Below are 27,948 nucleotides of genomic sequence, written 5' to 3'. Positions count from 1 at the left end.
TCAGAATATAAGGAAGATATAATAAATCAGACCCTACGGTGCAGTGTCACAACTGGAGTCCAATTACTGTCTATTCTTTACATGCAGCTATGTACTAACCATATAGGACATCTCCAACAGAGCTGAACAGGATCATTCACACACACTTAGTGGCGGATCCAGGGGGGTGTAGTACAGTTCTAAATTCAAATAAGGGAGCCACACCCACTGCCGTTCCAAACTGACTCACTGGCAGTTGGTGTGACTCCCCTATTTGAATTTTAAACTGTGCTGCAGCCCCTCTTCTGGAGTCACAGCTGCACATACTAACTGCCAACAAGAGTCGGTCAATGAGAGTAATAGGTGGGGGCGGACTTACCAATACACGTTCTACCGTCTGAGTGAAGGGCATATTTCTGGTGGCAGCCACACACGGGGCCCGTGTCCGTATCATCGCAGGTGTGCTGACAGCCTCCATTTCCATAATTACAGGTTACTATTTAGGCCCAAAGAAAAAGATACATGTGCAAACAAACAGAAATGTTATTAATAAATAATTTACATTGCTTTATAGTTCCACACAAACAGAATTATTATAAACTTTTTGGGTTATTTTTGCTGTACTGAAGCTTGTAACAAGACAGAGGGTAAAACCACTGAGACTGGGGCAGATGTATTCAGTCAGGCTGAAGTGATAAAGTGGAAGGTGATAACACCGAAGCACGCTGGGTTTGAAAACAAAAACGGCAGGTATGAGCTGATTGGATGGTGCGTCTCACCTTCCACCTTATCACTTCACCAGGCTTAGTACATCTGCTACGGTTTTAAAAACTGACAGTTGTGAGCTGATTGGTTGGTGCATTATCACCTTCCACTTTATCACTTCAGGTTTAGTACATCAGCCCCTGTGTTTGAAAAAAATGACAGCTAGGAGCTTCCACTTTATCACTCTCCAACCAGCTCCTTTCATTTTTCAAAGGCAGCCTGTAACATGGCAGGTAGGAGCGGATTGGTTCTTACCATGATTTTCGTGCAATCCAGCTGTGGCTAGTTTTATTGCGCAGTACACAACATACAAAACAAGTTCTAGCAAACTGGGCACAAACTAAACATAACACATTCCCTCTCTCAGGTTGGTAGGGCCTATTGCTTACTACAAACACAGGCACGTGTATAGTACTAAGTAGTGAGACCCTGAGCCAAGCCATGACACAGCTTACAGTATATCAGCCTCTTATACCCCTTTCACACCAGCCTAAATTCCCGGGTTGAGTCCGGGAACAAGCCGGTACTACCTCTGGTGTGAAAGGTACCCGGGACAAATTACCGGGCTAATTTTCCAGCAATCCAACCCTGCTAGGCAGCAGGGTTGTTCCCGGGTTCAACCCGGGGACCTGGCTGGTGTGAATGGGTTAGGGTATATTAACCCGGTTTGCCGGTCCTCTGTGTCCTGTCCAGCCGGGAATTGACGCAGGCGACGGGCACAAATGATGGGACAGCCGGTGGATGATGATGATGACGCAGCTCTCCGGCGGCAGTGAGGACGGCGGAGAGCTGCGTCATCTTCATCCGCAGCCTGTCCCGTCATTTGCGCCGCCGCCTGTGTGGATCGCTGGCCTGCACGGAGGACCAGCAACCGGGGTGAGTATTCTCCCCACCTCCGCCGCCATCCCGCCTCCTCCCCACCTCCTGCCGGCCTCCTTCCCGCCCCCTTCTAACACCAGAAAATGCAGGGACATTTCTGGTGTGAATGGGTCCAAACCCGGGAATGTCCCTGCTTGTCCCGGGAACTGAATTCCCGGGTTTGTCCCTGCATTTCTGGTGTTAATGGGGTATAACAGCCACACCCCAGGAACCCTTATCCGGCTTTTACAATATTAGAACAACCACAAACACACGTCCTGGGATTTTTCAAATACATAGGCCAGAAACCTGGGTCAAACATATCTCCTATGTATCACTTTACCAGTGCACACAGCATATGTGTTAATAAAATTATACTGAATCAAATTAGATATTATTTACATAATTTGATAATAAAAAAAAAAGTCTTCTCAAATTATTTATCTGATTGGCTGCACAATGCTGTACTCGCATTATCTTATTCGATAAACCCTTGTGTTTTCAAACAAGATTTTCGTTTAATGTCAACCCAATTATTCGAATCAAAGGCTTGGGATATCTCAGGTAAGATCAGCAATTATCCTTCACCTGGGGCTGCAATCTTTTCCTGATGCTTCTCGCTCACCTGGTTGCAACCAGATTTTAAATGTTAAAAACTAAGCAGAACTCATTAAGATGTACAGAGAGAGCCAAGGATTAAATAATAACACTTAAAAAGGAGAACAGGCAATAACCCATGTAATGACACCATGTTAATTGTTGATCTGCACAAACAGAATTAGGGTTTATGTAAACAGAGAGCGGGGTCATGCCCAATTAATGTACTTCAAAGTTCTTTAAAAATGAATTAACATCAATGTATGATACAAGAACTCACAAATCGGTGCTACTGTGTTTTTACTGTTTTATGGTTGAAATAAAGTGCGTGCAGAAGCTGTTTTTACCAGCTTGTAAAATGTGAGACCCAGGCACTTGTACTATACAGTACTCTCCCTTATTTTAGGATTCACGTCAGTAATACCCCTATTCCTCTGCCGCCATAATCTGACTTAATGCTGGGACTACCTGGGTCATGGCTCAGACTTAAAAAAGGTCCTTGAAAAATAACCTGGGTCGAGTGACCTGGGAATCCGTCCCTGGTAGCAGAGTAAATGGCGCAACCTGGGTTATCCGACCCAGGTTATGCTTAGAAACTTATCTGGGAGTGACATGCAGGGTAGACACGGGTTAAGTGTAAATTGGGCTGACCGAGGAACAGTGTTAATTTCGTCAGGGTTTATTAATTTAGTTTTTCCAGGGCCTGACGTAAGAAGGTCCTTCTGACGAAGGCAAAGTAGCCACTACCCTATTTACAATCAGTGTGTTCCTCCAGCGGCAGCCCTCCTCCGCCTCCTTCCGCTACCCGTGTAGGCTCCGTAGTCTGCAGCAGCAGAATCCCTAGTTTAAGTCCCACTGGGCCCGGAGGAGGAGACAGGGCCCTGCCTGCCGCCCGTAATAGGTACCGCCCCTAGCCTCACGGGCCTAGTGACAAAACCGGCCCTGCAAGTAAGTCAGTACTAGTCTACTGCAAAATAAAATTAAGCGTCAGTGCAAAAAAGTCATTCTAGGGCCAGAGAGAATGGATAAAACTGTATAAAATACAGTATTAGTAATTAAAGGATCCAAAAAAATCAATCACTAAAAAAATGTGGTGTCCTGACAAAAATGATCCAGCATTCCCGTCCAGTCAATTTTAGTCATGACACGAATATTTAGTCAACATTTTCGTTATAAAAAAATTCCTATTTTCGTTATAGTCCACATTTTAGTCACAGAAAAAAACAGTGTCGACGAATAGATTTAGTCTACATTTCGGCGGCGAAATTAAGACTGCCGGGGAATAATCTGGGTCCAAGGTGCAATGTAACCTGGGTCTAACCTGGGTTGGAACTGTGTGCAAAAATGCAGGTCAGACATGGGTTTTTGGTGGAAAAGTGGTATTAGGCTATTGACCGTATAACCCGGGTTACAGCTCAGGGGAAAAGGGTTAATACAGGGAATCCAACTTGGCTATCTTGCATATTTGGTTCCAGGAAGGACCGGGATTGAGGGGCAGTGTAAACAGGGTCACCCATACTGACTCCCATTTACACCATTGGGAGATTCACGGTGGGGATTCTGCTTCCTGCAGTGCTGTCATACATCCGGGGGGTGGGGCCAATGACTTCAGGGGTGGAGCCAAAGACTAGTCTACTCGACTTAGGGAGTTCCCATGCTAATGGACTAAGGGGGGGGGGGGGGGGGGTAAACAGAACACTTACACAATGAACCAGGTACAGTACCACAGGGCAGAAAAGGGTTCCTACCTGCCAAAGCGACACAGATATAGGGTATGCAGCAGAGTGGAAGGGAGAGAAGACAGAGTATCCTATGTAGTTGGATATCGAAAACAAAATGGCAGCTACCTACATGTACAGTCCCTCTGGTTTTTGGCGAGTTCGAATCCCGGGCGACACTCGCAGGCTACCCCCACCTTGGGAGTCTCGCGGCAGATATGGGCACAGCCATGGTCTTTGTTCATACAATTCATGCCTTCTGTGAAGAAACAGAGAAACACATCAAGGGGAGGAAATTCACCGGATATTTGCCCCACTTCTCCTCCATATCGATAAAGTGAACCACATCAATACACGGTTGCCAGGCAACTCATTTGTAGCATAATGGGCCCTACACACGGGGCGACATTCAGGCATAGACACGGAGAACATTGACCCTGAGACCTCGCTCAGCACACAGCGCTCTGCAGTGCTGTGTGCTGAGAGAGACCGCGGGCGTTCTGGTGCTCGTCAGCCCGAGTGAAGGGCCCTCAAGGCAGCCTACACCAAACTTTATTAGGCAACAGGAATTCATGACAATACACAATCCCTACATCAACCATTACTTAGATCATTTATTTAGTAAACAATTAACATTTATAACTTTGGGAAGAAATCAAAGTTCCCAGACTTAAGGCATAAAAATCTCCTAGAACCGAACATAAGCGCTGTTGCCCATAGCAATCAAACATATTCTGTCTATCATTTTCTAGAATGCAATAATAGAGAAATAATAGACAGAATCGGATTGGTTGCTATTGGCAACATCACCTTTTTTTTTTTTTTTTTTTTAGAAGCTTTAGTAATTTTACCACTAAGCATGCAGAACTCCACCGGCAGGGATCACCGTAGGGATAACCTTCGTATCAGGTGCGTGGTCATCGGCTGACCTACAAATATAACACACTTTGCAGTGGGGCACGGCCATTATGCCGACATGCATTAGGTCAACCACTCGCCGTGCCCAAAGCATGGCGAGTGCAGTGAGGACCAAAAAAAAAGTCAACCTTTTTACCGTCGACCTTACCATTGTCGGCCTAATGCTTGTGTTGACCTTCCAACCCTGTCAATTTTAGCCTTGTCGACCTAAACACGGTCAACCTTCAGTGGTTAATCTAATGCATGTCGACCTTCATTCAGTTGACCCTATGACCTATGCCCTTTACAATCTGGTTGCTTGCATTGATTTATGGTCACCTAGCTGAGACACAAACCAGGGGCCAGATGCACTAAGCTTCAAAAAGTGATAAAGTGGAGAGTGATAAACAGCCAGCCAATCAGCTCCTACCTGTCATGTTACAGTTTGAAAGATGGCAGGTATGAGCTGATTGGCTGGTTGTTTATCACTAGAGACAGGATTATATGCATTTGCATATTTTGCCCATTCTCACTGGTTATTGCATATTTTACCTAAAATCTGGTGATGGTGCTTATATTAGGCCCAGCCCTCTTCCCACGAGTCACAGTACTGCTTTGCCCTGCTGCTGCTGCTGGCCAGGTAGTGGTAGATTGTGCAGGCTGAGGAAATATGTGCGCAGAGTGGGGAACCTTGGATGTACGATATGTCTGACACTGCTCTAGGCTGCCAATCCATGTTTATAAAAGTCAGCTGGGGCGGATGCCTTTACGAAGCTCCTGAACATTTGCCTGCCCCTGGCCTGGGACTTTACACCAAGAGACAGACTTCTGCAGCAGAGGAGGCAGGCAGAAGGGTTGTGACATCACGCGGCGCGGAGAAAATGCTGTGTCACAGTGAGTATGCGGCGCAGGGAGGAAGCCTTCCACTGCGCCACCCTCACACGCTATACTGACATTTGATCCATCGGCGCTGGAGATGAGGGTCTGTGTAGTTGATGCAAGAAGAGCTTTGGACGCTGCAGTGATGCTGTGGGCCTATTTTTGAGGTTTATTTGCAACTAATTGTATGCTGATTTTTAAATAAATAAGTTAAAAATTACTTTTTTTTATTATTTATGTAGCATATTTTAACACTTTTCATGCATATTTTAAGTATTTTTCATGCATATTTGCATGCATATTTCCAGCTTTTTTTGTTGCATATAATCCTGTCTCTATTTATCACTCTCCACTTAATCACTTTTTAAAGCTTAAGGCCGCCACACACTATGCGATTTGGCCACAGATGGATCGGGCAGTGAAATCGGACCAAATCGCAGGTTTTGACACCCGGTCCGACCCGATGCGCGGTCCCGTGCGTATCGAGTCAGAGTCGGGACGTCGGACCGGCTGCACATAAGATAAATCTTATGTGCAGCCGTGGGGACTCTGAGGACGCCGGCGAGGGAGGGGGGCGGGAGACGCCGGCGAGGGAGGGGGGCGGCAGGGGGAGCCGGAGCAGGGAGCTGTCATGCTCCGTCCGGGTAGGGGGGGGGGACACGCCGCTAGTAGTGCGGACGCTGCGGGGGACACAGGCGGCAGTGACATAGTGCCGGGCGGGGGGAGCCGGGAGCTGTCAGCACTGAAAAAAAAAAAAGCTTATACAATGAATGTGCAGCCTGTGATTGGCTGAGCGCTCTCTCAGCCTGTCAGCAATTGGCTGAGAGAGCGCTCAGCCAATCACAGGCTGCCCATTCATTGTATGGGCTTTTTTTTTTCCAGTACTGACAGCTCCCGGCTCCCCCCGCCCGGCTCTATGTTACTGCTGCCTGTGTCCCCCGCAGCGTCCGCACAACTAGCAGCGTGCGTCCGTCCCCCCAGCCGCCTTGCAGCATCCCCCGCCCGCCACCTCGATGTCCCCGGCCCCCCTGCTCGCTCCACATTGCAGCTCCCGGGAGTTGCAAATGATACATCGCATGCGATGTATCATTTGCAAAACTTGGCACATCAAGTGCAAAATCGTGTGTCCCCCTCCCGGGGAGCTGCAGGGGGAAATCAGGTCCGACTTGTCCTTAGGACAAGTCGGACTAATGTATGGGGGCCTTTAGTGCACACGGTTCGATTCAGTTTTCGATTCGATTCCTATTAGATTCGCACTATTCGACCTGCTCTGAAGTTTTTTCTACTCCTGTTTGATTTCCACTATTTTCTATTCGATGATCCGTTCGATGTGCATTCGATTCGCTATTAGATCAGCACCGGCTCCAGGCAGGAGACGGACATCGAATTGAATCCTGCAGTGAACACATTAGATTTGCACTATCTACTATTAGATCTCCACAAACAGTGTTTGCATTGCATGTGACGATTAGGAGTTTATGAAGTCTGAATAATCTCATTATTATTATTTTTTCTAGTTACAATACAAATGGTCATTGCAATACTATAGTGGGTGCAGGGAGCGCCATTACTATGGGGCCCAGATCTGTGGGGGGGCCCAGATCTGTGGGGGGGCCCACCTCTGGGGCAACTCAACAGCACCCTGGTCATAGAGTGGTCTACCGGGTTCCTTGAGTTGCCTACTATGCACTGTGGGCCTAATTCACATTTGCACGCAATGCAGATGATCAAGAATGAGCGATTATCGCAAGACTGCGCTGCGATCGCACTGTGCGCACGTTTTACAATGCTTCTCCCGGTATCTGGTCGGTGGGTCAACACAATATGGTCAACATGAACAGGGTCGACAAACCGTGGAAATATCGACATGGCGATGACCAACACGTGAAAAAAGGTCCACACGGACTTTTTTTTGTGGTGTGTATCTGCCTTCAGCTTAGATCATATACGTAGAGAAAGGTCTAGAATCGCTGTTCTTTGCGTTAATAATCGCATATGTTAGTGTGGTACCTGGCGATGTTGGCGGATGTTAGTGCCCCCCCATTGTTTGCAGTTTGCAGTGTTAAAGCTGTATGACGGTGCAAAATCTTTTGAGGCCTATGACAACAGCCAGCCTGACTTCGCAGTTATAATATATTACGTAGCAGCCTATAACATCCCCGGTACAGGCTTGTATAGATACAGATAATGTTATAAAAATAAACACGTACATAACAAAACTGTAACCGTGTCCCAGAAAGCTGCAGCGGGGGATCTAGAACACAGCAGGAAAAGGGTCAGAGATCTCCGCACCGCCCCCTCCCAACACTGGTTACATGACAGAAACAATCACGCCGTCACATGTCACTAGATAAACAAATGGAAGTCGGCGCAGCAAGTAAATGTGTTTTCAATTCCAAAATAAAACATCTTTGGTAACAATATAAGCATCCCCTGCAGATGGATTTGTGGTCTGACAGGAAAGCCGAGCTCTGCGTGCAAGCCAGAAACAGCAAAGTGTCACAGGGCCCTGTCTGGAGGATCAGTACATACGTGTGCGTCACCGGGTAAGTCTTGTTAGCAGCAGGCCAGAGACGGTCTGTGGTCAGGCGGTGGTCTGGGGGCTAGTGTATTACACAACCACCAAACCATATGCGCCGTCCCCGCTCTGTGCACTTTCCAACTTCCCCGTCATATCTTAATCGTAAAAGATATCGGGGGCAGATGTGCTAAGCCTTGAAGAGTTCTAACGTGGAGACAAAAGGGCCTGATTCATGATCGCTCGTTATGCAGCGTTCTTTCGCTGTTTAGCGAGCGGCTAAAAAACAGCCACTCCTCCCTCGGCCAGCGCCGTCAGCATCCCCTCGGTAACACGCACCGTACCCCATCTTCCTCTGGAATAAACCCCGCTAATTTTTTCACCATCTATGGGCACCGTCATGACAATTGTGATCAGCTGACCATGAAATCTGTGCAGTGGTCGCCTAACTCTGCTCACCTGTCCACTGCTGTCTGGTTCACCAATCCCTGACCTAGCAGCAGTCATCTGACTTGATCCTCCAATCATTACTCTCCAGGGTGGATATAAGGACTGCTCAGACAAACTGCTCATGCCTTGAACAATGTTGCTTCGCAGAGCCGTGTGCCCGGGCTCCAGGCTCTGAACTCCTGCAGCTTGTAGCAGTACTCTGTCTGTTCCATTGGTGCCAACCCGATAACCTGTGCCATTTGTTCTACAGTAGTTAGAAAACCTGTTCGATGACCGGTGCCCTGAGTTCATGGCTTCAGGTAGGGATGGTTGTAAGGGTGTAAGAATCCTGACCATCAGATTAACTGCAATCAGCCTTCTGACTACGGGCATCCCAAGCGGCGGGACCCTGGTACAATCCCAAATTGACATATGCACGGATTACATACACGAATATGATATGACCGCTTGTAGTTTAGTGGCATTAGAATTTCAGTTTTACTTTGCAGGATGAAAACGTAATTAAGTTTTTACTAATTTGTCCGTAAATATAATTACGTCTGGAGATCCTGATCTATTCTATTGTACAAGAAATGTGACCTTCAGTTGCCAGTTACCGCGACTGTAGTTTGTATAGGGCTTTCCACAAACCAATGAAATCTTTACAAAGACAAAGTTCACGGGTGCAGATAAATCGGGAACAGACGATATCTATGCTTTGCAAAGGCTTTGGGTTTTTTCCATCCCACACCAACAATGGCAAATTGTGCCATTCTAAGGATGCGGTTCCCATAGAGACCCATCAATAACATTTTCTGCATCAGTTTCCCTAAAGGCACTTGAAATGCTACAAACTCTTGGTCAATGTGGGAAAAAAAAGGACAATTATCTGGTCTACCCAGATAGCAAAGGAAAGCGGTTTTAGACCGATCAGTAGAAATTTTTTTAAAATAAAAAAAAAACACTAAAAACTTGCAGGGGAAACCCCATTTACCCTCTTTTTCTTACATCTGGAGGAGCGCCCCGGAGCCAGAGACGGTAAAACAAACAATTCCCGCGGCTGAAAAGGTCTAGTGTTGCGGCACAAACAGAACGGGTTTGAATGACTATCTGATGCAATTCGCTTTGGACATCAAACGGCTTTACAACAATTGTGGTAAATACAAATCTGTCACTTTAGACACTGTTACAAGTTGTGGACTTCAGCTGTTTCTCGTGTGCATTATTATACAGACGCCAACATCTCTGCCCCAGTCTCTGGGCAATACGGGCCCCAGTCTCTGGTGGCTACCGTGCAATATGGGCCCCAGTACTGTGCAATATTGGCCCCAGTCTCTGGTGGCTACTGTGCAATATGGGCCCCAGTCTCTGGTGGATACTGTGCAATACGGGCCCCAGTCTCTGGTGGATACTGTGCAATACGGGCCCCAGTCTATATGCAATATGGGCTCCAGTCTCTGGTGGCTACTGTACAATATGGGCCCCAGTCTCTGGAGGCTACAGTACAATGTGGACCCTAGTCTCTGGTGGTTACTGTGCAATATGGGCCAAAGTCTCTGGTGGCTACTGTGTAATACGGGCCCCAGTTTCTGGTGGCTACTGTGTAATACGGGCCCCAGTCTATGTACAATATGGGCTCCAGTCTCTGTGCAACATGGGCCCCAGTACAATACGGGCCCCAGTCTCTGGTGGCTACTGTGCAATACGGGCCCCAGTCTCTGGTGGCTACTGTGCAATACGGGCCCCAGTCTCTGGTGGCTACTGTGCAATACGGGCCCCAGTCTCTGGTGGCTACTGTGCAATACGGGCCCCAGTCTCTGGTGGCTACTGTGCAATATGGGCCCCAGTCTCTGGTGGCTACTGTGCAATATGGGCCCCAGTCTCTGGTGGCTACTGTGCAATATGGGCCCCAGTCTCTGGTGGCTACTGTGCAATATGGGCCCCAGTCTCTGGTGGCTATTGTACAATATGGGCCCCAGTCTCTGGTGGCTATTGTACAATATGGGACCCAGTCTCTGGTGGCTATTGTACAATATGGGCCCCAGTCTCTGGTGGCTACTGTACAATATGGGCCCCAGTCTCTGGTGGCTACTGTACAATATGGGCCCCAGTCTCTGGTGGCTACTGTACAATATGGGCCCCAATCTCTGGTGGCTACTGTACAATATGGGCCCCAGTCTCTGGTGGCTACTGTACAATAGGGGCCTCAGTCTCTTGTGGCTACGGTGCAATACGGGCCCCCGTCTATGTGAAATATGGGCCCCAGTCTCTAGTGGCTACTGTACAATATGGGCCCCAGTGGTGGCTACTGTACAATATGGGCCCCAGTCTCTAGTGGCTACTCTACAATATGGGCCCCAGTGGTGGCTACTGTACAATATGGGCCCCAGTTTCTGGTGGCTAATGTACAATATGGGCCCCAGTCTCTGGTGGCTACTGTACAATACGGGCCCCAGTGGTGGCTACTGTACAATATGGGCCCAGTCTCTGGTGGCTACTGTACAATATGGGCCCCAGTGGTGGCTACTGTACAATACGGGCCCCAGTCTCTGGTGGCTACTGTGCAATACGGGCCCCAGTCTCTGGTGGCTACTGTACAATACGGGCCCCAGTCTCTGGTGGCTACTGTGCAATACGGGCCCCAGTCTCTGGTGCCTACTGTGCAATACGGGCCCCAGTCTCTGGTGGCTACTGTGCAATACGGGCCCCAGTCTCTGGTGGCTACTGTGCAATACGGGCCCCAGTCTCTGGTGGCTACTGTGCAATACGGGCCCCAGTCTCTGGTGGCTACTGTACAATATGGGCCCCAGTGGTGGCTACTGTACAATATGGGCCTCAGTCTCTGGTGGCTACGGTGCAATACAGGCCCCAGTCTATGTGAAATACGGGCCCCAGTCTCTGGTGGCTACTGTACAATATGGGCCCCAGTCTCTGGTGGCTACTGTACAATATGGGCCCCAGTCTCTGGTGGCTACTGTACAATATGGGCCCCAGTCTCTGGTGGCTACTGTACAATATGGGCCCCAGTCTCTGGTGGCTATTGTACAATATAGGCCCCAGTCTCTGGTGGCTATTGTACAATATGGGCCTCAGTCTCTGGTAGCTACTGTACAATATGGGCCCCAGTGGTGGCTACTGTGCAATATGGGCCCCAGTCTGTAGTGGCTACTGTGCAATACGGGCCCCAATCTCTGGTGGCTACTGTACAATATGGGCCCCAGTCTCTGGTGGCTACTGTACAATAGGGGCCTCAGTCTCTTGTGGCTACGGTGCAATACGGGCCCCAGTCTCTGGTGGCTACTGTACAATATGGGCCCCAGTGGTGGCTACTGTGCAATACGGGCCCCAGTCTCTGGTGGCTACTGTACAATACGGGCCCCAGTCTCTGGTGGCTACTGTACAATACGGGCCCCAGTCTCTGGTGGCTACTGTGCAATACGGGCCCCAGTCTCTGGTGGCTACTGTGCAATACGGGCCCCAGTCTCTGGTGGCTACTGTACAATACGGCCCCAGTCTCTGGTGGCTACTGTACAATATGGGCCCCAGTCTCTGGTGGCTACTGTACAATATGGGCCCCAGTCTCTGGTGGCTACTGTACAATATGGGCCCCAGTGGTGGCTACTGTACAATATGGGCCTCAGTCTCTGGTGGCTACGGTGCAATACGGGCCCCAGTCTATGTGAAATACGGGCCCCAGTCTCTGGTGGCTACTGTGAAATATGGGCCCCAATACTTAAACCCACTGTCGCACTCAGTCACAACCTACTGCGCCTACTACTTCCACTTACTCATAAAAAAAAAAAAATTGGCTCCTCATAATACCCATCTTCACCCCAAGAGTAAAACACCCATCAGTGTATTATTACCCCTCCTCCCACCCAGTTCTTACACAGTATTTACAGAACTTTAAGCCTGACGTTTACGGCATAGTATACAGCTTCTGAGTGATATCGCTGAGCATTGCAGCAGGCCGTAAAGCGCCGAGAGGTTAGTGCCGCAGCATACAAATAGCTGTTTGATATATTTCCCTTCCACGGATAATGATATACAACAACCCTGCCACAGAAGCACATGTAACCGTCCCACATCAAGCCTGCTTCAATCTCAAGCGTGACGGAATGTTTCTTGGCATCGAACGTCAACCACACAAACATACATAATGTTTACAAACTTTGAGGTCTACCCAATGGAAACACAGCAAATGTCTTGCATAGCTCTGTGGATAAATCAAGCGCTATAGTCACACCGTTCAATGAACATGTATGACCGTAAATTATATCGCGTGACAGCCAAAAGGAAAAGTAATAATTCCATTTAATTCAGCGCCGACATCAGATTGTGACCACGTCAGACACTGTATTCATGTAATACATATTTATTCTATCAAATCGATAATGTTCTAAGTTTCTCGACCCAACTTTATTGCAACTGTGACGCCGTCCGCTTGCATACTACACCCCGCACCTAGAGTGCGGCACACAACCACCCAGTTATTACCGCTCCCCTCTCTCCTGCCGCTTCCCACACTGAGTGTGTATATATACAGGGCACAGTGACCCTTGGGCCGGACTGACAGCTTAACCCTCACTTCTAAGGGATTTCAATAAACGGACGATGAGGAGGAGAGGGGTATGAGAGATAAGCCCTGGGCCTGTCATTTGTCACTTTTGGAAGATCACCATTAATTGAAGCTAAGTAAAAATTTGTTTAGATAACTTACAGAACTTTGATTTCTGTTTCACTTTGTTCCTGTGACTCCCTCATATAAATGATGTTCCTTTAACAAGACCCCCCCCCATCTATTCCTCTATCATCCCCCCACATAACCATGGCACTTGCTACTCTAGCTATCTGCAGGCCAACGATGGTAGACCGGTCTGAATAAGGCCCAATATCGGTGTAGATATGGTTGACGGATAAAAAAAGTAATAAAAAAAGTAATAAAAAAAAATCCTTGAAAAACACATGTCAACATTTTAATATGTCAACCATTGCCATGTCGTCCTATTGCTTGTGTCAACATTGTCAACCTAATGACTGTGGACCTAGACACTGTCTGTCAGTGATCTGGATACCAGTCAATTATTGTCCATCTATGGTAAAGCAGATTTATACTACACCTATGCCCAAATCAATGGCGTAACAAAGCAGAAAACGGCCCTCCAAAAATGGCCTCTAAGGGGACAGATGTTAGAGGTCCTGCAGGATTCTGGTAGCACTGGCATGCTAACAACACCTACCCCCTGGCAACGAGCATGTAACACCCGGGCAACGAGCAATACACCTCTGGCAACAAGCATTTAGGTTAAAAAGTATGCAGAGGGAATGGAGTGATCAGGACCGCCTCGAGGGATGCTCCATAGGAGCGGCCGTGCTGGGCGCCGACTCCTAAGGGTGGATACAGGGGGAGGCAGGTGGTACCTGGGCGGCCTGACGCGCCCAGGGGCTGTGGGTGCAGTGGCGTAGTCGGCAGTCCACAGTGAAGCACTGAGTGAGCAGACACTGCGGACATCTGCGGCAGAATTTGAAAATTCAAAAGATAGGCTGACTGGCTGAGAGTGCTCTCTCTCTCAGCCAATCAGCAGCCTTGAAATTTCGCTCGGGGCACTAGGAAGCCTGGAGCCAACCCTGGGAGTGATGAATTATGAAATACAAACATAATACATGAAACAGTAATTTCATCAAAGACAGAAAAAGTTCCAGTACCATGAAGACGCGACGTACTGTATGCCGCTACTTTTATATTACAGATACGCAGTGTGATGTGTACGTCTTTGGTACAGAGTACAGAAGTGCAGGTTTGCAATGACATTATCCAAAAAATGACCCAAAAAATAAACGGGAGCCTGCTGTATACAGCCGCCGGTTCCTGCCAGCTAACCACAGCCAGCCACTTGCATTACAACATCTTCTTGCTGTAGATTTTATATTACAACAGTTTGTATTATTTGTGCAATGAATGATGTTTATATTTAGCTTGCAGATGTCTTGTGGCCTTGTCACATAGTACACACTCTCTCGGCAATTATCGCAGCACAACAAGTATCTGCAACAACAGAAAGTCCTGGATTTAGCCAAAGACACAGGTGCGGCCATTTCTCTGACCTGCTACCGGTGGGTAAGGTCTGGATGAAATAGGGGGGAACCCTGCAACACCGGAGCAATAGCTGGTTATCCCACTAATGACTGGTGCAATATGGTTTAGGCAGGAGGGGTGGCTACAGCCTTTAGGATGCAGGGAACTGCCCTGTGCATCTCACCGGCTGACAAGGTCTATACAGACAAAAGGTTGACACGTGCAAGATATCGATACTGATTGTTGACACATGAAAACGTCTACATTAATCTTTTGGGGTGGCAAGTTGAAGATTTCCACGCATGGACCCCAAATGACTTGCTTTGCAAACTACAGTATGCTTCGTGCCATTCCCAATCGGGATACGGTCATTAGGGTGTGGCCTCAATCAGAGGCCACGTGGATGTCAAGTATAGCTGGCGAGCAGGGCCCTCCTACCTTTCTGACTGTGTGTAACTACCCAGTTTGATTGATCACGGTTTTTAAATGTAAACGGAATTTGCTGCGCTATATAAGAAACTGTTAATAAATAAAAGTTAAAAAAATATGTCAACCAGACGGTATTGACCTTTGACCTACACACGGTCAACCTTTGGAGCGGATACCGTGCGAGTCAGAGGTATGACTGAGACGTACAGCATGCGGTATATATTCCTATTTGCCAGAAATACAGGCCAGGTATAGGGATAAGAAAAACACAGAGTTATTTATATCACAGTAAATGAAACATGGGATGGAAAAGAAATATAAAAAAAAAAAGGCTAAAATCAGCACTTACGTCTCCCAAAAATACCTTCTGTGTGAGAAGGAGAAGCCGTTTATTTTATATGTAAGTACATAATTCATATTAACGGGGCCCAGCCTGACAGTAACAGCTGGAGGGAGACTGAAAAATACTGAACTTCATTTACACGGCAGGATACCCGGATGGGATAATACAAGGTCTACCCGCAGTACGCAGAACACAGGAGTATGACTGCTACTAACATCACGATTACCAGTACAGCACTGTATAGTTCTTCATTAGACACATTAGAGCAGGGGTTCTTAAACTCGGTCCTCAGGACCCCACACAGTTCACATTTTCCAGGTCACCCGGCAGGTGCACCGGTGCATTCATTACTCACCGACACGTTTTAAATGATCCACAGGTGCGATTCTGTGCAGAGACCTGCAAAACATGCACTGTGTGGGGTCCCCGGGACCGAGTTTGAGAACCTGAATGGTGTACATCATGGGTCTTCAACCTGTGGCCCTCCAGAGGTTGTGAAACTACATGTTCCAACATGCATTTCCACATTTTTTCCTTTAAGAGCATGCCCAAAAACCTCAGGGCATGCTGGGACATGTAGTTCCACAACATCTGGAGGGCCACAGGTTAAAGACCTGTGGTGTACATCATCCACAGGTGGGATGATAATGGATAAGTATACAAAGGCTATGACAGTATTCCACGATACACACCTAGGGCCTGTATAGAGTAAATCCAGGTGCTACAGATGCGTCCTAATACCCCTAGACTCAGTACGCAACACAACAGCGGGTGCCTGGTGTGAGTGAGCGGACAGGTCCTGCACAACTGCGTTAGAGTTGGGCGTCATTTATTAGTGAAAAATGCGTCTTATTGGCATCGATGTGTAAAGAAGCACAAGCATCTTACGCTGATTAAAATGGTGTGGTATGCCTATCTTCTTTTTTCGAGGAAAACAGCCTCGTTCGCACACAGAACCCCCCCCCCCCCCCCCCCCCGGTGCCACCGCCAGTTCCATCGCTTCCCAGTTATGCCCAATTTTCCGCTACAGACCTGTGTATGCACAACCTCAATTCCCAGCACATACGTAGTACAACACAAGATCGTTCCGCTATTTGTCTTGCTTTCACTTGGATTAAACCCTGTAAGATGAATTACCCGTTCAAAATTCAAACAGGAGAGGAACAGCAACTGCCATTCCACTGACTCACTGGCAATTGGTGTTTCTCCCCTATTTGGATTTTGGAGTGTGCTGCAGCCCACCCCCTCTGGAGCCGCCGCTGGGTGGAACAATGGCATGTAGGTAAAATTTAGTGGTGGCGAGTCAACTGAAGAGTTATACGTACACCTGTATATACACCTGTTTCCAAATGGATTACTAGCATTAAACATAGGGGAGGTGAAAGTGTGCATTGTTAAAGATAAGGACCATGCAACAGAGTTCTGATAGGGGTGGAAGCAGGTACTTATTACAGTGGCTTGGTTACAGGGATTGGCACAGGCCGGTCATTGAAGTTTCTATTTTATTTTATTATTTTACTTCCTTCTGCCAGGCGTAGCCATGCCCCCAAGAGCTGGCCTTGCCCCCCCAGCTTGTGTTGAACGATGCGACGGCCTATAAGTGTGGTATTGGTGAGCGTCACTTATACATTTCCCAATATTATCCGTGTCATCTGAGAGAGAAGAGGGTGACAGCTTGTCCTCATACGGGAATGTGCCGCGTATTAAGATGCCGGACTTGACGGGCCTCATCCACATAGCGGAAAATTTTAACAATCTCCTCACCCTACCTGAACCGCAGAATAAGATGTTCCCAACAGGTTAAGTCCCAAGAAAGTGGGCAGCCCCCAACGAGAACATGTGAGTCTCCTGGGGCTGTGGTTTCGAAAGTGAACTTCTACCTATTTCATACACATGATCAGAAACCACCGGAAGCCACAAACACATCATAAAATATGGGAATTACACATTTACCAAGCCGATGTGACAGTTTCGGAGAGCCGAGGGACTAAGCTATAGACATTCGGACATGAGGACCCAATTAGGGACAATGGGTGTTAAAGGGACAAGTGATTTTGGGCCTTGAAGGAGGAGACCGTGTAGGAACATCGTCCATCTAAGCTGCTTTCATCAGAGGCATCTGGAGAGTTAGTGCCCCTATGCCGGACTGCCAGTGCTTTAAAGTTTGACCTAAAAGGAGCCTTTGTAGAAGTAAGAAATAATTCATCCTTTATGCTACTTGAGGCCTGGACTCTTTTCAAGCAGAGGCTGCCAATTCCGCTGAATTAATTCCTAGTGGTCTCAGAGTGTGGACATTCATGGTCCATTGTATTGAGGGTCTAGGCTCACAAGTCATGTGGCTAAAAGACGTTACTCCATCATTAACTCGTTCACTGCTGAACTTCGCAGGACTCAAAGATGATTTAGGGCAGTATTCAATGAGAAAAATTCTCTGTGTTTTATGGCGAGTTTGTGCTTTTCTCGCCTTGGATGGAGACTTTTGCTCTCCAAAAGCGAGCAACCCTATTCAATGTGAAATATTCGCCGTCTTTTTAAGTAATTTTCGCCGTCTCTCTCCGTGTAGAAATTCTCCATCTTTTGATGGAGAGCTGGAATGTGAACTTTTAATCTAAAAGGTTTTTTTTTTTAATTTTGGTGTCAAAAAATCAGGTTCTGTGAAGGGGCATGTTATTTTTATTCATGTGCTTATAGCACATGAATATATATTTAATTAAAAAATATATTTTTTTTAATTGTTTTTTTTTTTTACACAGTGCAGCCAGCAGGGGGCCGGAGCGCTCGAGCCGCTCATTAGATATTCATAGCACCCGAACGTAACTATGCACGAACGGTGCAGTGAATACTGGGTCCCCCGCTGGCTATAGGGGGGTGCAGCCTGGGTCCTGGAGAGCCCCCCTCCCCTCCACAGTCCTCTGGAGCAGCCAGGGAGACTTTAATCTCTCTGGCTGCTTCCGGCTCCCTGAAAGCTCCCTGCTCCCTGCAGGGGTTAAGACTCGCCGCGAGTGGCGGCGAGTCTTAACCACATTGAATAGAGGGAGCAGGAGTGGCAGCGAGCCCTCCGGAACACGGAGAGTGCATGGAGAGCGAAATAAAACGCTCTCCATGCACGGAGAACTTTTTCATTGAATACTGCCCTTAGAGAAGAAATCTCAAATGACATTTAATAGGAAACATCCCCGATTTATACGTAGGGACAAGCTCTAGGTTCATCTGCTGCAAAATGTTTAGTACAAGTTATTTTGCAGAAAAAAAGAAAAAAAAAACACTTTTATGGCCTATTTATGGGATTTTCCAGGCCGACGTTGAATTGTTTCTTTAATATTATTCATAGAACCTATTCAAGACCTCTCTCCAGATGTCAGAATGCGAAAATAAGCAAAAAAAATGCATTGTGTTTAACCAATGGTGTTATATACAAAAATGTATGACAAAGTGGTTTTCCAGTGAAAGGTGTGTTCCTCATAATTGTGTATCGTAATGGTCATGCTAGAATATGTCAGTCACTATTTGTTGCCATTGTCACATGGTAAATAATGTGCAGAGCAGAGAGGCGCTGGAACAACTTCTGAGCTCTGTTTTCACTGTAAAAATCTGCCCCTCCCAATCCCACTGCCATTATAGAGTGAGCTTGTGATTGTATAGCAGTGTATTCATGTATGGAAGCTATACTTATTTTTCCTCTAGGGACATTTTGAAAAGGAGATTAATATTTGCAGGGCAGTGAATATAATCAGACGCATGATTAAATAAATACAAATCTGGGATTGCTGCTTTAATGGTATTGGGAAAAATATGTAGTTTTGAAGGTACATCACATAAATTAAGCACATGGAATATTATTGTAATCCCCCAGACCAACTACTTAATTGGAAGCAGGCTGGTCTACTCCGAGGATTATGGGAATGCCGTCTGGGAATTGAAACAGGTTTGTATATTCTGGAGAGAAGGGAAACATGTCACGTCTCTGCCCAAGTCTGGTCAACTAATGCTGGGTACACACCAGGCCGACGGATCGGCCAGTTGCACTTACCGATTATCGTCTCGATGTGTTGAGCCGGACATAATAAATAGGCAGGTATTTACATGGGTGAGCTCAGCAGTGTTATACTTGGTTATATTTGTAGTACACCTTTCCTTCTCAATAAAGATTCTAATCATCAAATATCCACCCCAGGCTCTTACACGCTGGGTACCCCCACCCCAGGCTCTTACACGCTGGGTACCCCCCCCTCTAATTCAGAGCATATAAAGCAAGTACCTTTGCATCTGAACAAGCTATGACGTAATGCACGGGAAGCAACTATGTTTAGCATTTTCGCATACAGGGTAAATACTGCCTGTTTCTACATGCAGCTCATAATTACCGCCCAGATTTATTTGCACACTGCAGTTTAGATTGGAGTTTTGACACTCCCCTCCCAAATCTAATCCAACATACCCAAAACCTCTCCCCTCCCCTCCTACAAATCAAACCTTTCCTTGCAGCAGCCTGACCCAAAACCACCCCGCTAGTGCATAACCCTAACCCCAGCATCCCACCGCCTAACCCTAAGACCACCCACTAGTGCCTTAACCTAACCCTTCCCCCCTCATCCCTGGGCCTGTCACTAACCCACCTGGCTTAATTAGGTTCACAATGTTCACCTGAGCTCTTTAAAAGTTTTGGCGCTAGTGTTCTAATGACAGCCGGGATTCCGGCCTAGGTATACTGAACGCCAACACCCTCACTGCAACCTTTCAAGTTTGGTACGTGACCAAACTAGACCACACATTTAAACGTGCACAGACAATTGGATGAACATCATAACCAATCAAAATCAGACTATAAAAGCTGTTTAGCTAATGCGGTTCATCTGCTCTCTTCATAAGCCTAACTTCTAAACTGTATGGCACAGAAAAAAAGAAAAAAAAAAGTAAATAAGGAAATAAAACTATTTTTTTTTAAACTTTTTTTACTATTTAAAGCATTAATTACCCTTGGAAATACACACACTGTCCAAACATTGTAATTCAACAGTATTTAGAGTAACAATATGGCATCCAAGGGGAAACCTCCGATCACAAGACGTGTGCCTGTATTACCAGCGGCCTATGTATTGTAGATAGGAAACCACACAGTAAAACCTGAAACCATGAAGTCAGCGTGGGATTCCAAGCAAATGTAAGATAATGGATCACCTTGCCGTTTTGGCCAGTAGTTAAGACATTCAAGTAAAAACTTGGCTACTTCACAATAAATTCTCCTTCCAGCTATACGGGGGGAAATAAAAAGATAACATTTTGAAACCCAGAGCACACTAATCACCAGACAAGATATAAATCAGAGTTCACGTTAACAGAAGGAAAAGATTTTCTGCAGAGAGCACGAAAGCGCAGGTTGACAGACAGTTCCCTCAATCTTTCCGTACTGGGACGTATAGCTGCATATACCGGTCTACTCGAGAGGGGTTATAAACGAAGGACATATGTATAGGAGCTCTAGCAGCCAGTCAGATGTTTGCTATTATTTTCAAGCGTGTATCAGACTGATAAAAAGCCGATTGCTGATTGGATGGTACGGGTTATTGCATACCTTAATTTTTGTACCGGTTAATAAATAGTTTAAGACGAGATATTAAACATATTTGATATACGGCTACTCCGGTGCTGCCAAATTTTGTTGCACCCTATGATTATAATGTTGACGAATAAACACATTATTATGCGGTATGGTTTGGCAGTTGCCAGCTTCCTGCCCCCCACCACGATGGTTCTGGGTTCACCGGTAAATAACTTGCATGTTCTACCGGTTTCTTCTGGATGCACCGGTTTCCTTCCACACTCTGCAGTGTGAGGTTGTCCAGCAACGCCCAGCTCCTGTTACAGAGGGCGAGCTGGCAGTGCCGGCAGATGAGACTCAGGGGACAGCCCAGCATCTCCGGAATAATGCAGCTAGGAGCTTCCTGGGAGACAACACCTCCTTTTAATTATAGGACCTGCCCACTTTTCAGTGGGCTGCCAAGTGTGCGATGGGTGTCACCAGCCCCAGTGTCACCTCTAGCAGGGACTAAGGTGAATGACTGAAGTATTCGTAAATGACACATGTTCCTTCTCTATTCATCTATTTTATTGTGGTTTATGTGTTTGTTTTGTTTTAGCTACTATCCCTTTAAATGCCGCAATCTCGGAGTAATCCTAACTGTTAGCGAAGAGAAGGATAGACGACCCCAGGACATAGCGACCAGCGCCAGTAGGTTATAAAACAGACAAATACAGAAATGTAAGTTATAGTTAACAGCGTAACATCCATCACAAGGAAAAATGATGGTGAAGTGGTTAATTGAATCTGTCCCCAAAATTGCGACTTATATGGAGACTAGATAGATCATAGCTGCCTACCCGCCTGCATTCTGCTGGAGACTCCCTGTAATATAAGCGATCTCCCTCACTCCCTGCAGAGGCTAGCAATCTCCCTGATTTCACCTAACCCTCATTATGCTGTGGTTATATATATTTTTTTATGGAACCACGGGTAATAGAAACATAGAATTTGACGGCAGGTAAGAACCACTTGGCCCATCTAGTCTGCCCCTTTTTTAAACATGTTACCTCAAACCATATTTGATCCTTATTTCTTTGTAAGGATACCAATATACCTATCCCAAGCATGTTTAAATTGTACTACTGTTTTTGCCTCTACCACCTCTGATGGGAGGCTATTCCACTTATCTACTACTCTTTCTCTGAAGTAATTCTTCCTCAAATTTCCCCTGAATCTTCCTCCCTCTAGTTTCAGTAATACACAATACACTTGCCCTGACACGTATCAGGAGAAGCCTGGAGGAGACTCTCAGCAGCACCCATTACACCCCACACCCATTAAGCCCGCCCCCAATTCCTGTAAATTATGCGATTTGTCTCATTTTAGCCCCACCCCCTCCCCGAAGACACATGAATGCTGGTTATTTGACCACCAGTGGGAGGAGGATCATGCAGGGGCCCTGCTAAATGCTCAAGTCTTGCCCACCCTTCCGGGGGGCCAGGAAGTTAGGAAGCATGAGTAGATCTTACTAACCGCTCTGGGCTCATCTACTTTTGGATGCAAGTCATTTGATGACACACCTCTAAGATGTAACAGTACACGCCCACTGCGCTTCTATGTACAACCTTTACAATCTCCCTTACAGGCTTTTTTCAAAAGTAGGCAGGTATGGTTAGGATTAGGCTGCGCAGGGGGGAATGTTAGGTTTAGGATGTGGAGGGGGTGGGTTTAGCCATTTACAAAGGAGGGGGGGGGGGGGCTAGGGTTAGGCTGCAGGGCAGCGGGGTTAGGTTTAGGTGGCAGAGGGAGGGGATTCAGTTTAGGCACAAGTGGAGAAGGTTAGTATCAATATGAGGGGGGGGGGGTTAGGGATAGGCTTATACATGGGAGATTTAGGGTGAGGGGGTTAGGTTCCCAAAACGTTGCCCCTGTCGGTATTCTCAATATTGGGATGCTGAAGTCCATCTTTTAACCACCGGCACCCTGATTCCCGGAATATCATATGTATCCCAGATAGATATAATTATTAGACGCATAATGTATCTGTACTTGACTGGATAACACAGAGCTAGGATGTAGAGATGTGCAGGCTCTGATTTCAAAGCAGGATCTTATTGGCTATCCCAAATCACATGACAGTTGTTGACAGTTGATAGCCAATAAGATCCTGCTTTGAAATCAATCAACTGTCAACAACTGTCATGTGATCTGGGATAGCCAATAAGATCCTGCTTTGAAATCAGAGTAAATCAGAGCCTGCACATCTCTACTAGGATGCGACATTCGTGCAATCGGACTTGCCGGGAAACGCAGTCAATAGTTCAGCTAAACCGCAGAAAGGCAATAAAAATCTGCCATTAAGTTCTTAGGGTTTTTTTTTTTTTCCCCTCCTTCCCTTTAAGGCACAAATCCATCAGAAATATTTATTTAAAAAAAAAGTAAAAGGTTAAGCAAATAGAGCAAAGTTAAAATACAGATACGGGATAAAAATTAAACCGTTGTGCTTATATTTGGAAAGTGCGAGACAGATTGTGGGAAATTCATCAGAGGCGCTTGCCAGACTCCTGCCACTGCAAATCCAGCCGGCAGATTCTGCTGCGCAGCCCAATTTGTGAAGTCTTTGCACCGTAGCGGAACTGGCAGGAGCAGGAGACACGGGCTGCAGGCGAGGTTACAAGTTCACCGGCGAGCAAACCGTGGCCGTTATAAATCACCCGTGATTATGGAAATAGGATTGTAATGCTGAGCGACAATTTACAAGGCTCGCAAGGAGGGAAAAGAAAAAAAAAATAGGAAAAGAATCAAATACAAAAAAAAAAAAAGGGAAACGTTTATTAGAAACAGTTGCGGGCGGCAGATGTCAAACGAAGAATGAAAAAATAAACAAATGGGTGGATAATTAAACCATCGGACATACGTATATATTTATGCGTCTTATTGATCTAAAGAATATGCCCCAAATATTTGTCTTGTTCCCCTTGATGGAAGCAGACATATTTGCATTCCTGATATATCGGGGAGAGGGGAGACCATGGACTGCACATCCTAATTCCAAACATTGGGCCTGATTCAGGTCTGTTTGCTAGGCAACGTGTATCCTAGTGAACAGTGAAACATGGACTCTATAAAACTCAGGACGTTCCCCTGCTTCCGCCCCCTGCACACCCATCCTGGAGCGAATGGTGCCATCACTGACAGCGTTCCCTCCAGGGGTTTGCACTTGCGCATATTTGCACGTGCACAAACCGCAAACATCAGACAGGGAAGTGATTTCGGCCTGCAGCGAGGGGGTCTGAATCACCCTGATAGGGCCTGATTCAGAGATGGTCGCTGATGTGCAAATGCGCAAAACGAACAATTATCGAATGTCTGTGCATTTGTACCATACACCTTGCGCATACGCGAAGGGAAATAGCAACAAAAATGTGCATGGTTTGTAAGGGCAATACCCCCCGCGGTTTGACTGACAGCAAGACGGCGTTTGGCGGCGGCATCCGGATGTTTTCTGGGAGCATCAGGAAAAACCGCAGGGGGTGCCAGGACGTTTTAATGGAGGGTCTGTGACATCAGCGCCAGACTCGATCAGCATGTCTCAGAGTTTGCCGGTTCATGAATTGCCTAAAGATGTGCATTTTACGTCATCAATAATTTCCCTTGAACTCCTGGACAGATGATATTGTGCGTACACACTGAACAATTTTACAAACGATATTATCAGTGGCCACATCGAGGAGCACAGCGGTTGTTGGCGATATCCCCAATTTGAGCTGCATGTACAGACGACAGGGGACATCACTTATGACCTGTTTTAGCGCACATCCTCCAACTTGGGGTGGGGCCCGATTACATGACTAGCCCCACCCCCTGAAGTGTATGTATATAGTAAGGAGCGCTGGGAGACTAAAATGTACATTTTAGTGATAATCAAAGTCATCTTTAATGTTCTCATTTAAGTTATTTTGTCAAACGATAAGGGACTCTAATACATGAAATGTGATTAATTGGGGATTCCCCACGATCACTGCTAGTATTATATTAAGCAGTGTACCCTTCAATTCTCTATCAGTAAAACTTATTATTTACATCTTTTCCAGGAGACAAAAGCACGTTAATTGCATAGTAGGAATTTGAACGTCTAATCAGGCATGTCCAAAGTCAGGCCCGGGGGCCAATTGCGGCCCGTGCTGTCATTTCAAGCGGCCCGCAGCCTCCAGCTGGAAGCGGGCAGAGCATCAGATGTGGGAAGCACAGCACAGAACACTAAAGGTGGGGCCCCGGCGAGCGCGCCTTTACCTTGCTGTCTGCTGCAGTGAGGAGGTGCCGGCTGCCACAGTCAGATGTGTTTGGCATCCTACCCCTGCTGCTGCAATCGTATATCACCCTACTCCACAATCACAGTGACAGCAGTGTTTGGGGAGGGGGGCAGCAAGGGGGAAGTTTGCTCCCGTAACATGCAGAGCGGAGGAGGGCAGCAGCGGGAGCCCAAGCATCTCCTGTCCTTGCAGTGCCTGCTTTGCCTCTCCGTCCTCTGGTTCACACAAGGGGCTGGGAAACATACAGAGAAGGGAGGGGGGCAGAGTGGGGGGACATACAGTGAATGGAGGCAGTGATGGACATACAGTGAAGGAGGGTCAGGCTGGGGGACATACAGTGAATGAGGGCAGAGTGGGGTACATAGTGAATGGGGGTCATACAGTGAATGGGAGTCATACAGTGAAGGAGGATCAGGCTTGGGGGACATACAATGAATGGAGGCAATGAATGGACATTAAGAGAAGTGGGGGCAGGCTGGGGGACAGAGTGAATGGGTGCAGAGTGGGGAACATACAGTGAATGGGGCAGGCTGGGGGACAGAGTGAATGGGGGCAGAGTGGGGAACCATTCTGATGTGATTAATGACTCAAAGAATGTCAGGCTGAGTGGTCGGCCCCCACACATTTACACTTCACCAAATCCCTCGTCGCAAAAAGTTTGGACACCCCTGATCTAGATAGTAGAGGCTGCCATATAGTTGACTGTATTATATTGAACCAATTAGCTAACTAGCAACCAACCACAATGAAAACAACAGCCAATCGACTACAAAGTATGAAACCAATGGGTAGGTTCTACGTTTAAAAAAAACTTTCTAATTTGCATATATTTGGTATTCAAGAGTTGTGTGGAATTCAGGAGCGGAGGAGCAAAAATTGTGTTTTCCAGGTACCAAAACTTTTTTAGACCTTTATGTACTAACAAACTGCAATTACTGATCAACCACTGGCATTTTTAGAAATGTTTTTGCAGAACATGTTATTCTTAATACACAAACTCGATTTATTTGACAAATGTTGTCCTGAATGGTCACTGAGGTCCTGGGTTTTAGTCCCACCATGGCCCTGACTGTGTGAAGTTTGTATATTCTCCCCGTGGGTTTACTCCAGGTGTTAAGGGGTTTCCTCCCACAATCCAAAAATATACTGGTAGGTTAATTGGTTCCCGAAAAATGTTTAATCCTAGTATGTAAATGTGTATATGCTTTTAGGGCAGTCAAGATAGGCCAAGTGGTTCTTATCTGCCGCCAAAATTCTACGTCTCTATGTTAACTACAGGTCACGGAGTAGGTTTTAAAATAATGAGCGATAAAACTAGTCTTGAGTTAGACTTCAGTTATCTGCCACAAAAAAGCCTAAACAACATCTCATGATTTACATTCACTGTACAAAACGAAATGATTGAAACATAGCAGACAAATATAAATTTGTGTTTTATATTAAATCTTTGTACTTCACCCAACATCTTTGGTTTTGGGTGCGGCACTTTAATGTTTGGCCCAAAAAAAGGTCTATTTTTTTATTTTTGATCAGATGAAAAAGAAGAATTTTGCAGTTAAGAATCATAATCTTATTTATTGCAAAATGCCGATTCTCAACCCTGAGGCCCATTTGGTTTATTTTTAAGTGCCAACAGCTCTGTGAGAGACGTGAAAAATATCCGATAATGAATTGATCGCGCCACGAATGAGATTTCGTTCCCGCCGAAGTTTTGTCAAATGCAACTGAATATTCAAGCCGTTGTCGACAAGGTATTCCCAAATCTAACAACCAACTACAAAAATCCGAAGTCATCTGGCCAGAGGCGTACCTAGATATTCATAGGCCCCATAGCAAAAGTTTGTTAGGGACCCCTATTTAGCAACTGATGGTAATAAATGTATGTAGAACATATTACTTAGACAGCAAAGATGGGCCCCCTTCAGCTCTGGGCCCCATAGCAGCTGCACCAGTGGCGTAAGATGCCCGGAGGCAGAAGTATGATGTTGCCCCCCCTTCTCACCCCCCTCCCCCCAAAAAAACCTGCTTTCTTAAGACTATTGGTTAGCAGTCCTGTTATGCAGACACACCCACAGAGGCACATGCACACACACACATATACACACACACACAGCCACATAGGAACACACATATAAACCCAGCCACATACATAGAGCCACATGTATACACACTGCCACATACATCACATGTATACACAGACAGTAGCTACAGTGCATATGCACATAAACCCACAATTATACACTGCCACAAACACATGTATACACACAGCTACATATGCACATACACCCACATGTATACACACAGCAACATACAACCACACACACATATGTATACACACAACCACACACATCTATACACACACACACACACACACACACACATATATATGTATACACACAGCCACACACACCTCTGTAAACACACAGCCATATATGCACACATAGCAACAAATACACATAGCCCTACATACCCTCCAACATTCTCAACTAAAAAACGGAACAGGGGTGTGGCCATTGATAGAGGGGCGTGACCACGGGTAAAGGGGGCGTGACCTCGACCATTTTACTTTCAACCACATTGCCAATTTCATCAAGCGTTCAATTTTAATATAAATATTGGGCTGGCT

The 27,948-nt window shown here is 46.5% G+C and overlaps 1 protein-coding gene across 4 annotated transcripts in view; it reads right to left on the bottom strand.

The window, feature by feature from the left end:
- Window positions 1-27,948, bottom strand: part of SCUBE1 (signal peptide, CUB domain and EGF like domain containing 1) — a 208,088-nt gene that overhangs the window by 93,948 nt on the left and 86,192 nt on the right. For 2 of the 4 annotated variants that reach the window (XM_083181247.1, XM_083181249.1), the window contains exons 5-6: window positions 4,051-4,176; window positions 359-475 (exon numbers count right to left, since the gene is read on the bottom strand). In XM_083181247.1, coding sequence (XP_083037373.1) covers window positions 359-475; window positions 4,051-4,176 — 243 coding nt within the window. The remainder of the gene's footprint in view (window positions 1-358; window positions 476-4,050; window positions 4,177-27,948) is intronic. The other 2 variants (XM_083181248.1, XM_083181250.1) reach the window with 1 other exon arrangement.

The sequence above is a fragment of the Crinia signifera genome, chromosome 4 (assembly GCF_055691185.1).
Source record: "Crinia signifera chromosome 4, ASM5569118v1, whole genome shotgun sequence".
NCBI lineage: Eukaryota > Metazoa > Chordata > Amphibia > Anura > Myobatrachidae > Crinia > Crinia signifera.
Note: the sequence above shows the minus strand (reverse complement) of the source record. Positions and strands in the feature narration are given on the sequence as shown.